The 17,034-nt window shown below is 43.6% G+C and overlaps 1 protein-coding gene across 2 annotated transcripts in view; it reads left to right on the top strand.

Moving 5' to 3' along the window:
• zfhx4 (zinc finger homeobox 4) overlaps window positions 1–15,951 on the top strand; it is an 83,581-nt gene extending 67,630 nt beyond the window's left edge. For both annotated transcript variants that reach the window (XM_037756280.1, XM_037756281.1), the window contains exons 8-12: window positions 3,604–3,737; window positions 4,897–5,097; window positions 5,421–5,541; window positions 5,713–11,097; window positions 11,593–15,951. In XM_037756280.1, coding sequence (XP_037612208.1) covers window positions 3,604–3,737; window positions 4,897–5,097; window positions 5,421–5,541; window positions 5,713–11,097; window positions 11,593–13,160 — 7,409 coding nt within the window. In that variant the 3' untranslated portion in view covers window positions 13,161–15,951. The remainder of the gene's footprint in view (window positions 1–3,603; window positions 3,738–4,896; window positions 5,098–5,420; window positions 5,542–5,712; window positions 11,098–11,592) is intronic.
• The last annotated feature ends 1,083 nt before the right edge of the window (window positions 15,952–17,034 follow it).

Raw genomic sequence — 17,034 nt, 5'->3', positions numbered from 1 at the left:
GAGGGCTAGTCATTAAAAAACACAAACTACAAGACAGCTGCTGTTTAACAGCCTTCCTCTCTCTCTCTCTCCATCTGACTGTGCCTCTTCCTCTCTACATCTCACTGCTTCCCAGTCTCTCTCTCTCTCTCTCTCTCTCTCTACCTCCCTCCGGCTAGATCTGGGCCTGCTGAGTGCTTCAGTGGGAGTTTGGGGTTCAGAGTGTGTTGCTGTAATGTTATCAGGTGACCGGGGGTCAGCCTAATGCGTAACCTCAGAGCAGTAGGCCAGTAAATCATGCTGGCCGGCCCTCCCTGGCCTGTTTTGGCCAGCTCTCCCTCCTAGATTTACTACTCCGTAACCTTAGCCAGTCTGCCAGGGCTCAGGACAGCTAAATTGAATACTAAATCCAAGCTGCCGCCACCCAGCCTGCTCCTTCTTAATTGACAGCCTTTCCCCCCCCTCACACACACTCTCTGCTCTATGTTTGTGTGCCTTTTTTTTATATATATTTTCATGAACCGAAATGTCAGGAATTGGAATCTAATTGTTTTGCAGCTTGTAAAAGAAAGAAAAAGATTACAATAGGTACGGTTTGATTGTTTTCAAAGCCCGCTCCGAGATGTAGTTGATTCCATATAAAGTCATAGTCAGAGTAGATATATATAAGGATTCAATGATATGCTTGTTTGTGTGAAAATCTCATTTGCTTGGTTCAGTTTGCACAAAGTGTCTCACCCTTTTCCGACACAAAAGGGCAGATTCTAAAATAGATCGGCGGGGAAAAGCATTAGCTATGATGGTATTGCCGGCCCTTTTTGAGGAACAATTTGGGACAGAAATATCCTGAGGTATTTTGGAGCTTCTCTGTCCCTTCCGCTCTATCATTTTTTTCTTCTTCTTCCCTACATTTCTCTGCCTCTCCCTCCATTGCTCTGTACTCCATTTGAGCGCCCACTTGCGTGTACATAAGTGTGTGTACACGCAGCTCCCTAAACACCATTGACAGTCGCAAATAAAGATGGGTGGCGAGTGTGCCGCTCTCTCCCCCTGCAATGCAAAAGGGGTTGAGTGTCATAAATCACCTTTTGATTTATCTAATCAAGCAAGGTCCTGCTGCATGCAGACATTTGTCATTGGTGGAGGTGGAGGAGGGGGGGATGGAGGGGGACGGTGTCAGGTTTATTCTGCCCCTCCGCTTCACTGGGCTGCAGCTGGTGGAGCCCACCTAAAGATGAAGGGATGGAGGGGAAGGAAGAGGGAGGAGGAGGGAAAAGGACACAGTCATTAAGTGTGGGGCGCAGACTCAGAGACAAAGGAAAATGCTCCTGTTTTGTCCTCAATCCTGCTCTCTTGCATTATTACTCTCTGATTGTTTTAGCACAAACATGAAGCTGGTTAAAAACTATATGGATATTTAGATTTTCTCTCATAGCGTTTGGATTGTGCTAGCCATTGTATTTCTATGTGTTACAGGTGATTATATCCTTGGAGGACACTCTACCGTTTTCGATTGCAATTCTATGTCTCCAAACAACTTTATTATTCCCATTGGCAGGGCTTGCCATTTAAAGCTCCTAAGTGGCCATAGAGAGAGCTGCTCTCTCAACGTTCAAGGTTAACCAACTGTTTTTCCTCCGCGTCAGTGTCATAAGTGTTGATGAAAGCGCGAGGTCGAAGTCGAATCTAAACCAGAAGGACGGATCTTCGCGTCACACACACACTACACAAACATACATTTACATTCAATATGACAGTAATCAATGGTGATCTGTGGGCTTTTTCCCCCCACGCCGCATTGTAAATGGGTTTGCAACCCCCTTGTCTGACAATCGCCTCATCTCCTTTTTTGCAGGGATGTAATTTAGTTGCAAATTGACTGGAAGACGGAGGCAAAAAAATTGAAAGTTGAAATTAGAAATGGTCATAATAAATACGGGAGGCGGGGCGGCGGCTTTCGGAAAGGTCAGGTGATGTGACGGGCGCTTCCAGGCTGGACCGATCTGACCAATGGAGTGTCAGAGGCCTGTCATGAATACACACATGCACATAGACACACACGCAACCCCTGCAGGGGCCATCACAAGCAGTGGAAGACGAGATTACCTCGCTATTCTGAGCTGCAGAGCAATTCTCGGATGTTCTTGGAAATTCACATTGTGCCCTTGTGTTTTTTTTTTTTCTCTCTCCTCTCTCTCTCTCTCTTTCTCTCTCTCTCCCTCTCTCTCCCTCCTTCTTCCTCCCTCCCTCTCTCTCTTGTCACTTTCCTTGACAGGCCAATATTTCAGGCTCCAGATATAGGGGATTACAAATAAAATAAGTGGAACGCCTACTTAATGCAACAGAATTAAAATGCATGAACGGGCCGGAGGAATTGATATGCGCCCAATACAAACACGAGCCACGGAATAATATGAAATACAAAATGTTTTTTTTTTTTCAACCCCCCTCTCCATGTATCAGTGCTTTGATTTCCCTTTTTTTTCCATTTGTGCATCTAGCGTGAAGCGTTGATTCGCAAGAGTGAGGCTCACATATTGCCTTGAGTGACCAGACGAGGGAGGGGAGGCAAGAGAGGGGGAGAGTAGAAGAGGAGGAGGGGGGGTGATGGCTTAGAGAGAGGGAGGAAGAGAGCAAGGGAGAGGGGGGAGTAGGGAGGGAGAGTTGCTGTGTCTTTGTGTTGTGCAGAGTGGGTAAATTGCAGTGGCAGAGTATAGCAGGGCCTGCATGGCTTGTATCTCAGGATGAGGCTAATGAAAGATTTATCAGTGGCTGCAGCATTTACTAAATACAACCAGAGGCTGATCTCCCCACATTGAGCCCCGCTGTTAACGTCACACACGCTTTACACGCGCGCATACAAATAGACACACACAAGCAGGCGCCGCTACTGTACCACCAGCCGTGACCGAGCCCCGAAAATTTAGCATCTTGTACAGACAGAGAAGTTGTCGAGGCAGCTGGGGAAATGTATATGAACTAATGAAGTGTATAATATTACCATAACATTTAATGTATGTCGTGCTGTGATAATGAGCCTGCCCGAGTTTTCTCCATTTCACATGTCCTCAGGGCAGAAACACGTCAGTGTATATGAATGTGAATAATAACACAGTCCACACTTGTATCCATGCTTATGTTGTCTTGGTGTCAAATCACCTATGTCCCAATGAATATTAATTTGGTAGACGTGTTTATCTTATTCACTATTATCATATGTTTATTAATAGTCATTTGACCACTTTTGTGATCTAACACAGCCAGAAAATGTCAGACATTTCAATTTATTCACTCAATTGTGTCACATTTATATACTTGATGTGTTCTAGATTCATTTTCCCAGTTCTCATACAGTATGTATGTGTGATCTATGGGATACTATATATCACTCTGACATAGCCCTGTTAGTCTCTTTCAACTATTATGTTCAATATGTCATTCTGCTCCAGTACTCATTCCAAAAAGCTCCATTTAAAAAAAAAAAAAAAAAACTGTTTAGCCATCAATCATTTTGTAATTTTGCAGCTTTTGTTGTATTTTCAAAATGTTGTTGTCATTTGTAATGCTTTACATTCTGACTCCCCTTCTCTCTCTCTGTCTTTCTCTCCCTCCACCGTCTGCCAGGAGTGAATGCCACATCCAAAGAGGTTACCGGACCGAATGCTATGGTTAAACATTCCCTCCTGCCAGATCGACAAATTGAAAGTCCGCCCAAAAGGCCAAAGTCTGCTGAGGGGAAGACCTCTGCCAATGAGCAGGTAAAGGTTTGTAGAATAACTAAAGGAAAACTGCCAATTGTGCTATAATAGCTACACTCTTGAAAATGTTACCGGTGTAGTTCCTAGCAACTCAAAGAGGACTTTTAACTGTTCTCACCTTTCCAAAAAAGTCATACATCTGAGTGCTTTGTGTGCCTATTTAGAGTAACAAATAAATTGTTACAGAAAAGCTAATAGTTAATGAGGCAGGTTCTCCTTCATAAGCACTAATGAAATCTAACCTTAGCTGTCACTGTGGGATGAGCTAATGGGAAGATACTTATGAACTGCAAGAAGCAGAAATGCTAAGCTAAGCATTTAGCAATTGCTGGCGCCAGCTTTCTATCAAAGGGTTAAACGCTACCCACCATTCCCTCCCTGACAGAGCTTTTTAGCATCAAGCACAGTAGGCCAGTCTTTGTGTTCTTAAGTGGAATACCTGCACTAGCCTTAGGCCTCCCTCTCTGCTTCTCCCCCTCTTTTTGCATCTCTTTAAATTATATGTGTTTTTAAATTAGATTATGAAGTATTAGCTTGTCTGGTTCTGGGCCCTGCAAGGAGGGAGGACTTAGTCATTTCAGAAATGGATTCTATTAAGACAGGTGGTGGGGAGGCAGCTATGTTCAGAGTACTCCCTGTAATGAGGGCAAGGCGTAGCTTGGGAGAGAGTACACACCTTTGTCATCTGTAATACTGATTAGAAATTCTGGCCAATCGTGGTTTCTGCTAATAAAATTGCATGAGTTGGGAGACTTAAGTGAATTACATGAAACATGGTTGATCTACATTTTCTGGGTTAAGGTTGGCATGGGGAGTGGTGGGGAGAGGTGAGTGGGCAGTGAAGAACAGGAAAAGCCAGTAACATGTCTACATTTTGTAGAAGTGCAGTTATTTTCACCCCAAACAGTGCAGGAGACAGGATTCTTGCATGTCTCGACCCTTGTTTGTTTTTAAAAAAAAGTGATGTTTGGCGTCTTTAGTGAGGCAGACAGTGGACAGACAGCTATGCTAATTGCTCTGTGGTGTAAGAATCCCACTAAGGAGGACATCTTGTGCAAAAAAGTAATTCCTGCTGTGGATTTATTTTTACAATGCACAGGATGTTCTTTTTCTCCACTCCCAATCAGCTGCTTATTATACCATCTTGTTGTTTTTTTAGGTTCAGCAGTGTCCATATTGCAACTACAGCAGTAAAGATGCCAACCGTATGCAGCTCCATGTGATGTCCCAGCATTCCATGCAGCCCGTGATTCGCTGCCCACTGTGCCAGGATGTCCTGAGCAACAAGATTCACTTGCAGCTGCATCTCACCCACCTCCACAGCGTGGCTCCTGACTGCGTGGAAAAGCTGATTATGACTGTGAGTAGAAGTAATGATTACAAAGATTTTTGTGTGTGTATGTGTGTGTGTGTCAGCAAAAATGTGTTTTTGCAAATTTGCAAATTCTTTTAAAAAGGAAAAGGGTACCCTTAAATGTCACTTAAAATGTTTGTGAAGTGTTTTAGACATCTACTGGGCTTCTAAGGGCTTACTGCAAAATTCCAATAAAATATTTTGCATGCATTTTTTGTACTAGCAAGTTGAAACACTTCCTCAACATTTACACATATTGGAAATAGAATCTACTATCTCATAATTATTTACAAATGTATATAATAATGAAGACATTTCTTTGTTCTTAGGTTGTCGGACCTGACACAGCAACACCAAATAATATAATGCATCCCCAAACTGGACAAGACAAAGGTCTGTCTCTGATGGATTCCTCTACCTCTCTTACTGATGGGTCAGGAAAGTCTCAAGGTGAGCAGAATTTGTTTTTTTTGTCATTAATTTGTTGACCAAGTGGTAATAACTTGAATATACATGTATAATTATTAGGTTTATATAGTTGTTTGTCATTTATAAGAACAATAAGAATGATAAGTCAATTGTGCAGTGTATTGTACTTCAAATTCTATTTTCTACTTTTAGGAAACATCTCAAAGGATGAACAGACCAGTCCAGACAAGAATGAATTAGACCTGCAGGGTGAGGATCTAAAGCCCCCAAAGGAGGCCTCAGAGGCACCAGGCTGGAAGAGAGCCAGCGGGGTAGGACATGATAGCAAGTCCCCTGATACCCTACAGGACCATCTCAGTGAGCTCCAAAGGCTCCAGCAGCAACAACAGCAGCTCTCAGTATCTGATCGACATGTCTACAAATATCGTTGTAACCACTGCAGCCTGGCCTTCAAGACAATGCAGAAGCTTCAGATACATTCCCAGTACCATGCCATCAGAGCAGCCACTATGTGCAGCCTTTGCCAGCGCAGCTTCAGGACATTCCTGGCCCTCAGGAAGCATTTGGAAAATGGACACCCTGAACTTAGTGAAGCTGAGGTGCAGCAACTCATAGGAAATCTGCCACTGAATGGAGATATCACTGAGAGTGAGGCCAGGGCCTTGGAGGAAGCTCAGGCCTTTGAGCATGACTTGGACAAAGATGATGAAATGGACCAGGAAGAAAAGCCCAGTCCCACCGGAAGTGACAGTAGCTCTCTGCTAGATGACATGGGAGCAGAACCAAAACGGACCCTACCATTTAGAAAAGGGCCCAACTTTACAATGGAGAAATTTTTGGACCCTTCTCGGCCTTACAAGTGCACAGTATGTAAAGAGTCCTTCACCCAGAAGAATATCCTACTAGTCCACTATAATTCAGTCTCCCATCTGCATAAGTTGAAGAAGGTTCTTCAAGAGGCGTCAAGCCCAGTTCCACAAGAGACAAGCAACAGCATTGACAACAAACCATTCAAATGCAATATTTGCAATGTTGCCTACAGCCAAAGCTCAACACTTGAAATCCATATGAGGTCAGTGCTCCACCAGACCAAAGCCAGAACAGCCAAAACTGAAATGAGCAGCAGCAGTAGTATCACTGGCACTAGTGGTCCAGTGCCTGCAAAAAGCCCAGCCCCAAGCACACACGGGAACAACAGCAACTCAGACACTGCTAGAAGTGGAACACCCTCTGCTAACAAAGAAAACACTGTGGAACCCAAAGAAGCTAACAGCAGCAACAACACAAAACAAACAACTACTGACCATGTTTCAGCACAGGCAAGCAGCCACCAGTCAGCGCAGTCCTCGGCCCAACTGCAACTGCAGCTTCAACATGAACTCCAGCAACAGGCTGCCTTCTTCCAGCCTCAGTTCCTTAATCCAGCTTTCTTCCCCCATTTTCCAATGACCCCAGAAGCACTGCTGCAATTTCAACAGCCACAGTTCCTCTTCCCCTTCTACATCCCAGGAGCAGAGTTCAATCTTAGCCCAGAACTTGCGCTGCACTCAGCAGCAGCTTTTGGAATGCCTGGCCTTACTGGATCATTCCTAGAGGACTTGAAGCAGCAGATGCAACAGCAACACCAGCTGCAGCAGGCTCAGGCCCAGCAACAGGCTCAGCAGCAACAACAGCAGCAGCAAGCCTCTCAGACACAGTTGCAAATGCAGCAACAGAAGAACCAGCAAATGCAGAACCACAAATCTAAAATGGAGTCCAGCACTGTGTCAATTTCAGAAATTCAGATGTCAAGAGAGGCAGAGGACCAACTAGAAAAACAAGAAAACCGAGCAAAGATGGAAAATGCAGGTGATGCATTAAGTGATGGAGGAAAAGACAACAAAGACCCTAGAAAATCCAAGTTCCCAGAGCCATTGATTCCTCCTCCACGTATTGTGTCTGGAGCAAGGGGCAATGCCGCCAAAGCACTACTAGAGAACTTCGGATTTGAACTGGTCATCCAATACAATGAAAACAGGCAAAAGAACCAAAAGAAAAACAAAGACGGAGTTGAACAAGTGGAAATGAACATTGATAAGCTTGAGTGTGGGATGTGCGGAAAACTCTTCTCCAATATGCTTATTCTCAAAAGCCACCAGGAACATGTGCACAGTCACTTTTTCCCATATGTGGAGTTGGAAAAGTTTGCCCAGCAGTACCGAGAGGCCTATGACAAACTCTATCCAATAAACCCTGCTTCCCCTGAGACACCACCACCGCCACCACCACCTCCCCCTCCGCCACCTCCTACTCCATCCCCAGTGACAGCTCCTCAGCCTCCTTCTACATCAATGACCAAGCCCCAAACCCCAGTACCTTCACCAGTTTCTGTCCCCAATACGGCCCAACACCAACAGTCTCACCAGGTACCACCACCCCAGCCAACACCCCCTCCTCCACCACCTACTACCCCTGCTGCTACACCTCAACAAGTGCAGCTCCCTGTTCCCATGGATTTGCCCCTTTTCCCACCTCTAATGATGCAGTCCATCCAGCACCCAGGCATGCCCCCTCAGCTTACCCTCCAGCTGCCCACTATGGATTCCCTTACCACAGACATTACACAGCTTTGCCAGCAACAATTGGGTCTTGATCCAAACTTTCTCCGTCAGTCCCAGTTTAAGCGACCACGCACCCGTATCACAGATGACCAGCTTAAGATCCTCCGTGCCAACTTTGACATCAACAATTCCCCAAATGAAGAACAAATTCAGGAGATGTCAGAGAAGTCTTGCTTGCCCCAAAAAGTCATAAAGCACTGGTTCCGTAACACTCTCTTCAAAGAGAGACAACGGAGTAAAGACTCTCCCTACAATTTTAGTATTCCTCCCATAACTACATTGGAAGATATTCGAATGGAGCCCCAGCTCAGTGGACATGAATACTACAGAACTGACTCAGCCTTCAACAAGAGGTCTTCCAGGACCAGATTCACCGATTACCAGTTGAGGGTACTTCAAGATTTCTTTGACACTAATGCCTATCCGAAGGATGATGAGATTGAGCAACTTTCAACTGTGCTCAATCTACCATCTCGAGTCATTGTGGTGTGGTTCCAGAATGCCCGCCAGAAAGCTCGCAAGACCTATGAAAACCAGGCAGATTCTAAAGATGAGAAAAAAGAGCTGACCAATGAGCGATACATCAGAACCAGCAACATGCAGTACCAGTGTAAAAAGTGCAACATTGTGTTCCCACGCATTTTTGACCTTATCACTCACCAGAAAAAGCTGTGTTATAAGGATGAAGATGAGGAGGGTATTGAGGAAACCAATGAGGAATACATAGATTATGAGCAAGGTCCAGTCAAGATTACCCAAGTACCTTTAGAGCCACCCAAACAGTCCCATAGAACTGCCAGCAGTTCTGGCTCAAGCTCCCCTGTGATGGCCTCTCCTCGTGCTAGCATGGGAAAAACTTCCCCCAAACCAGACAGTGCCCCTGAAACTGAACTTAAACAAACTGAGACTGCATCCTCGCCTGTGATCAAGTCACTACCAGAACCCAGACCATCGAAGGCTTGCACACCTCAGCCACCTCCTCAGAAAGCTCCCCAGCCACAAATGTCAAGACCCCATTCCCAGCCACAGGCAGCCACAGTGCCCTCAAGTCCACTCTCCCTGGCCCTTTCCTCACTCACAAACAGCCTCCCCCACCAGATGCTTCAGTACCAGTGTGACCAGTGTAAGATAGCATTCCCCACTGTGGAGCTATGGCAGGAGCATCAGCACATGCATTTCTTGGCTGCCCAAAACCAATTCCTTCACTCTCAGTTCCTTGAAAGACCCATTGATATGCCCTATATGATATTTGACCCAAATAACCCCCTAATGGCTAGCCAGCTGTTATCTGGAGGCCTCTCCCAAATCCCCACTCAAGGTAGCTCTGGTTTGGCATCTGCTACAGGCTCTGGGTCAATGAAGAGAAAACTGGATGAGAAGGACGAAAGTGCTAACGATAAAGATGGTGGAAACAGTAGTGAAGAGCAACACAGAGATAAACGTTTGAGAACGACCATCACACCAGAACAACTGGAGGTTCTCTATGACAAATACCTTCTTGACTCTAACCCAACAAGGAAGATGTTGGACCACATTGCACGAGAGGTTGGCTTGAAAAAGAGAGTTGTGCAAGTTTGGTTCCAAAACACTCGTGCAAGGGAGAGAAAGGGACAGTTTAGGGCTATAGGGCCCTCCCAGTCCCACAAGAAATGCCCCTTTTGCAGAGCACTGTTCAAGGCAAAATCTGCTCTAGATAGCCACATCCGATCTAGACATTGGCATGACGCTAAGCAGGCAGGCTTTAGTTTGCCGCCAAGCCCAATGATGAATCAAGACAATGAAAGAGGTGAAAGCCCAAAGTATAATTTCTTTGACTACCCACAGCTGCCTACCAAGACTGAGCCAAATGAGTATGAGCTGCCTGCTGCATCCTCAACCCCAGTCAAACCATCAGAGGCACAAGTAAAAAACTTCTTAAGCCCTTCATCCTTAAAAGCTGAAAACTGTGATGAAACTGAAGGGCCCAATATCAATTCAGCAGAAGCCTCATCTTATGATTTCAGTAGGATGGACTTTGATGAGACCTCATCTATTAATACAGCCATTAGCGACGCTACAACTGGAGATGAGGGTAATAACAATGAGGTTGAGAGCCTCACAGCCAATGGAGGGGACAAGCTGAGTGACAACAAGAGTGGCATGGCACCAAATTCTGATTGTGGCAGTGAAAGGTTCCAATACAGCATGGTGAGCCCTGCCCTCAGCTTCTCTGGAAAGGACTGTGACTCTTACTTTAGCTCCAGAGATGATGATATGGATGACTATTATGACATGAGTGAATCATCAAGCCTAGCTGATCCCAGTTCTCCTAGCCCCTTCGGAGCGGGTAACCCCTTCAAATCCGGGAAAGGCAGCAATTCTGGGGATAGGCCAGGCCACAAACGATTCAGGACTCAGATGAGCAACCTGCAACTTAAAGTCCTCAAAGCCTGTTTTAGTGACTACCGCACTCCTACAATGCAAGAGTGTGAGATGCTGGGCAATGAGATTGGACTCCCCAAGCGTGTTGTCCAGGTGTGGTTCCAGAATGCCCGTGCTAAAGAAAAGAAGTTCAAGATTAACATTGGAAAGCCATTCATGATAAGTCAAGGCTCACCAGACGGGCCCAGGCCTCACTGTACTTTGTGTGGTGTGAAGTACACTGCCCGGATGTCTGTCCGAGACCACATCTTCTCCAAACAGCACATCGCCAAAGTGCAAGAAACCCTGGGAAACCAGGTGGATAGAGAAAAGGACTACCTAGCACCAACCACTGTCCGTCAACTGATGGCCCAGCAAGAGCTGGACCGCATGAAGAAAGCTGGTGAGGTACTCTGCCTGCCTGGCCAGCAGCAACAGACTGCAGTGGACAACAATAATGCACTTCATGGCCTCAGCCTACCCTCAGGCTACCCAGGGTTATCTGGCCTTCCGCCAGTGCTACTTCCTGGGGTCAACGGGCCATCATCACTTCCTGTTTTCCCACCCAACACACCTGGTGAGTTAGTATGACGAACAGTGAAAAAAAAAGTTAAGACTAGAAGCTTTATGAACTGAGCTTTATCATGCACTATTTTATTCTACTATACTACTGTCTATTCTGTATCACAGTGGTGTTTGTCAAAAAGTCTTATTTTTTAAAACTATTTTAAAATTAAAAATGTTGGGAGTTAGTGCATGCATAATGTCATCATCAGAGTTGAACTGCTAATTGATAATTCAGAGATTTTTTACAACAAATGTATCTATATCATGGCTTTCGTTTGTGTTGTTTGTTTTCTCCCTTATTGTAGGTTTGGTATATTTATATTATAATATATTGGCAGATTGAAATTATCATAAAGCGCATGTGACAGTTTTGATCCATAACAAAATCTCAGCCAGTGACAAATTAAGCATCTGTATCTTGTCATACAAACAAATTTCCATAGTGATTTGGGGTTGAATATTTAAATATTGAATATTTCCATATTTATATACCACTGTATTTCAGCTTTAGCGTCTCCCGGTGCTGGCATGCTTGGGTTCCCTACACCAGCCACCCCCTCTCCTGCCATGTCTCTCAGCACTACCCCAACCAAGACTCTTCTGCAGACTCCTCCTCCTCCTCCTCCACCTCCTCTTCCTCCTCCTGTTCCCTCCACACCTTTGGCAGCAGTAAATCATACAGAGCAGCAAGGTAAAGACACAGAGAGAGACAGCAGCAAGAAACCAGGAGACAAGCCACCTCAGATGAAGGTGAAGGACAGAGAGAACGAGAGCGGCTCGCGCCCCGAGACCCCCAGCATGGCGAAGAAAAGGGAGAAAGCTGCAGCGAAACAACAAGCAAGTGAGAATCAACTAGACGCCACACAGCTTCAGGCACTTCAGAATGCTCTTGCCGCAAGTGATCCCGGCTCTTTCTTTGGGGGGCAGTTCCTGCCCTACTTTCTACCTGGATTTCCCAACTGCTTCACTCCCCAGCTTCCTAGAGGGGTCCAAACAGGGGGCTACTTCCCACCAATGTGTGGAATGGAGAGCCTGTTTCCATATGGCCCAGCAGCAGTCCCACAAGCTGCCATGGCCGCTGGTCTCTCCCCGACCGCCCTCCTGCAGCAGTACCAGCAGTACCAGCAGTCCCTCCAGGATTCGCTGCAGAAACAACAGCAGCAGCAGCAGAAACAACTTGAGCAACACCAGAGACAACAACTGAAGCAGCAACAGAAATCAACCGCTGGGAAGACACCCCAGAGCATACAGAGCACCACCACCACCAACTCTTTCAAACCAAAAGAAGCTATAAAGGCTAAGGATAACACCAACAAAGGCTCTTCAAAAGAAAGCACAAAAGAAGAACCGAAAGCAGATACCAAAAGTACCGTGGATTTTCCAGACGCTTTTATTGTACCGTCCGTCAAGCATGAGTTTATATGCAGGAAGTGCCAGACGATTTTTGCTGACGAAGATTCTGTGGTGCGTCATCAGAAGTCCTTCTGTTACTTAGGACATGCTTTTACTGACCCGCAAGAGACAGTGCTTCGAAAGGCAGTGAGCAACTACACTTGTGTTGCCTGCAATGTGGTTGTTAACGGGAATGAAGCACTTGGCCAACACCTTCAGTCGAGCTTGCACAAAGAGAAAACAATCAAACAAGCAATGAGAAATGCCAAAGAGCATACTAGATTATTACCTCACTCTGTCTGCTCCCCTACTCCTAACACCACATCTACCTCGCAGTCTGCAGCTTCTTCTAATAACACCTTTCCTCATCTCTCTCACTTGTCCATGAAGTCCTGGCCAAATGTCCTGTTCCAGGCCACCACAGCCCGGAAAGCTGCTTCCTCCTCCCCGTCTGCCTCTCCTCCTCCCCCCCTCTCCTCACCTTCAACGGTTACCTCAACTTCCTGCAGCACCTCAGGGGTTCCAACCTCACTACCCACCGAGAGTTGTTCAGATGAGTCTGACAATGAGCTAAGCCAGAAGCTGGATGACTTAGATAACGCGTTGGAAGTCAAGGCTAAGTCGGCCTCTGGCCTAGACGCGAGCTTCAGTAGTATCAGAATGGATATGTTCAGTGTGTAGGAGTGACAAAAGGATCCCTTGCTTAAAGAAAAAAAATAAGACTTTTTAAACTGCAGTTCCAAAGTTTCTCTTAACCCAAAAAATTACAGTACCAAATGATTGACTCAGGATTGTTTTTCCCATATTGATATGCTGGCAAGATATTGATTGATTTTTGTTATGGACAGAACTGTTGCAGATGCTTGACTGAGCTTATATTGTATACAAAAACATGGAGTAGGAAAAAATCCCACAGGCTCCCTTGGGGGGGCTTGTTTCAAGCCAAAAACTCTCACGATAGCAAATTGCACCTCAGCTGGATTGTTTTCCAAATGCTAGCATGTACTGTATGGGATGACGATCCAGAACCCTCAAAGAGAATCTCTCTTAGTTTAGATAGGTGTAATTCAGTAGCTTTAAATTCTCAGGTCAGAACATAACATTTCTCATTTGTTAAAGCAGCAACAAGCCTGGGTACACTTGGCTTATAACCAAAACATGTCAAGCTTTATCGGACGCATTTCCTTGATGTGTATAGAGTACCAAGAGACAATATTACTGTTACAGTGGACGATGTGCATATCCTTTTAGTTTTGCCCTACAAAGACAGTATGGTTTTGCCACTGAGGGAATTTAGAATGGTGAAGTAAATGTGTATGATGCCCCTGTGTTTGCCAGTTTGTATTACAACAAGCTGTATCTATTTCCCACCCCCCTTTTTTCTTGTAGTATATACTAATCTGTGCCAACTCTTACCTTCTCACTTTTACCTCTGCTCACACCCTTTTCTGAAGAGGTAATAACTCTAGTTTTGATAGACTCTCTCGGATTATGTGAATATAACATTTTTCATTTGTGAATTGCTGTACTGTTACGGTACCTGCTTGTGTCTGGACTATAGTGCACTTATTTTGTTTTTATTTGTCTTTTTATTATTTGAGTAGGCCATTTGTTAATTTAATAGATTTTTTTCTGTTTGTACGTATGTTTGTGTTTTAATTATTATTTGTGTCTATTGCAGCAGCATATTGGTCCATATTTGTTACAGGATTGATGCCTAACAATCTAGAGACCTATTTAACAATTGGTGCATCCATGAAAGCAGTACTGTATACTTGAAACTGTTAAGGTACAAGTTGGTCACAATGTTAAAAAAACGGTATGATCATTTGCTATACGTTTGCAAATATGCTGCTTTAAAAGGGGGACAACAGCATTTTTGTTGTATATTAAAAACATTTTCATGTACTTGTAGGACTTAAAACAGTGTTACACTAATGCGCAGCCATTTAGCGCATAGGTTGACGTCCTCCCATCAATTCTCTGGGCACTTCTGATGATCTACAGTTAAAGTCGACATTTTTAATTTTTTCCACATTTAGTGATTTCAACATTGCAAAGTATTACCTTACAAAGTTTTGCTGCTACTGTGTAATGTTATTTTGCTTGCCATAAATTCTCTCAACTTTCTACCAGACAAAATACTGATCCATTACTTGCTTTGCTTTGCTATTTTTTATTTTATATTATTTTGTTATTTTGCTGTGGAACTAAGAATGTGAAAGCTGTCAAAGGGTGTTCAATTTTTTACGAATCACTTTCTAGTTTGGTAATTGAAACCAATGTGATTCATTCCAAAGTAACAGAAGGCTATTTGTATGAAAGAAAAAGGCTTGTGAACAAAGAAAGCTAAGCTGTTGTACATATTCGTAGTTGGCTGTGCATGGTACAAATTTATTAATATGAAGAAATGCAAAAATGTATTGCTTTTGGTATTTCCTATTCTGAGATGAGCAAGTAGCATGTAATGCAACTGTTTGACAGGTTAAATCAAATCATGCTTAGTTATTGTTTCAAACAATGAAATCAAGTAACATTTCCTCTTCTGTTTTATTATTGTAAAGGTGTTTTTTTTTTCAAAGTTTTAAAGCAAAATGTCAGTTTTTCATTTTCTGCGTGAGCTTTTTAATTGTCATTATTTGGATTTTTAGTATTTTAACATTTACTTTAATCCTGAAGACACTTTTCGATTGTGTTTCATAAGAGACATCCTGGCCTCCCAAGGTGCAATTCTGCCATTGTACAAACATGAGCGACTGTCCTGATTCCAAAGGCTTTCACACAACTCGGGCTTTTTGCCTTTCCCCACTCTGTGGCTCAGCATTATAAGACTGAACTGTCCGCTAGCATCATGTGCTAAGATGTTAGCATCAGACAGGACGCTTTCCACACCAAGGACTGGTAAAAGCTAACAAACCAACAAAAAGGATGGTCCAACAATATAACTGTACATAGATATTGCAACTGCACAGCAGCCAAAAAGAAAAAAAAAGAACTTTTTAAAAAAAAAAAAAAATGGATGGATTGTGTCATGTTTATGGGGACAGCCTTCAAAAGGTTGAAATTGGAATTGTTCTTCTGGATGTCAAAGGGATTTTCATGGCGCAATCATATCCTACACAATATGTACTCTTCAACATCTGGGTTACATAGGAAATGCACCCTGAGGTTTTAATAAGAAGAAGCCCCTATGGCTAAAACTTTAAATAAACTAAACCAAAAATGTTATTGATGTTTTATATATAGAGAGTAGTCGCATTAGTTTTTGTTACTGTACTGTTTGAGGTCTCAACTGTACCGTATCACGGTAATAACATGGTTTTGAAACCTTTTTTTTATTTTGTCACAGACCTGTTGTCATAGTTGAAATGACGTTTATTGTAGATGGTATTTGAACAACTTCTGGAAATAGTTCATCAAGTATGTTTGTTGCTCATTGTTGTGATACATTAAAAACTGTATCTGCAAACCAGTTTGGTCTCATCAAATATTCTTTATTCCATTTTCACTCTTCCATGTTCTAATCATCTTATCATGACGTTTCCTTAGCTTGTCTTTAAAGGGGACCCATTATGCTTTTGTGCTTTTTCCCTTTCCTTTAGTGCATTATGTATTTTTTTTTTACTCTCCCCCACTTCAACACTGCTCCTGAACTGCCTGAAATGCCTTGCTTGAAGTCCTGCCTTTTCTTCCGTAACATGGTGATGTCACCAAGTAACACATTTGCATAACGGCTAATTTGGCACGCCCTCAAACAAAGCTAGTTCGAGCGGAGCTGGAGCGGAGTACAAAGAGTTTGGTTCAGTTGACCAATCATATCAGTGGGCCAGCTGACCAATCAGAGCAAACTGGGCATTTCGAGAGAGCGGGGCAGGAGCTCAAACAGAGCATTTCAGACAGAGAGTGAGAAATGGTGCTGCAGCACGGCCAGTATGAGAAAAAGAGTGTGTTTTTTGAACATTAAAGCATGCAAACATGTTCAAGCAGAAACCCCAAATACAAGTATGAATCTAAAAAGAAGCATAATAGGTCTTCTTTAACGCATCTGATTGGTTGGCAATTGATTGGCAATTTGACAGTAATTTACAGGTGTTTTAACTACAACACTGTAAATGTTTTATTAGTGCAATGCAATTGTTTTTTGTTTTTTTTTAAACGTAGTTTCCATATTACACTTGAATTTAAGGTAGTCTTTTCCCAAAACGTTCCAAGTATGCCTATGTCATACTGTTAACAACACATGTACTGTGTAAACATCCCTCCAATAATTGTTATTCCACTGACAAACTAAAATTCCAAATCATATAATGGTTATTTCCTGTCATTAAGCTATTTGTGGTAATCTGACTCTAAGCAGATGCAGGGGATTATGTTTGGAAGTGTCTGCTAATCTGGATCTGATCAGGTGCAGCTCTCGACCCCTCCCATTACAAAAGGGAAATGTCCACAATAATAAATCACGACCATGGATAAACAGACGTGCAGCCACAACAGAGAGCAAAGAACATCTGTTATTATCTAAAATGATGGTGGTGATCCTTTATGTAAGGGCAAA

Source organism: Sebastes umbrosus, chromosome 21, assembly GCF_015220745.1.
Source record: "Sebastes umbrosus isolate fSebUmb1 chromosome 21, fSebUmb1.pri, whole genome shotgun sequence".
Classification (NCBI taxonomy): Eukaryota; Metazoa; Chordata; class Actinopteri; order Perciformes; family Sebastidae; genus Sebastes; species Sebastes umbrosus.
The sequence above is the reverse complement of the archived record's forward strand: the minus strand, read 5'-3'. Positions and strand labels throughout refer to the sequence as shown.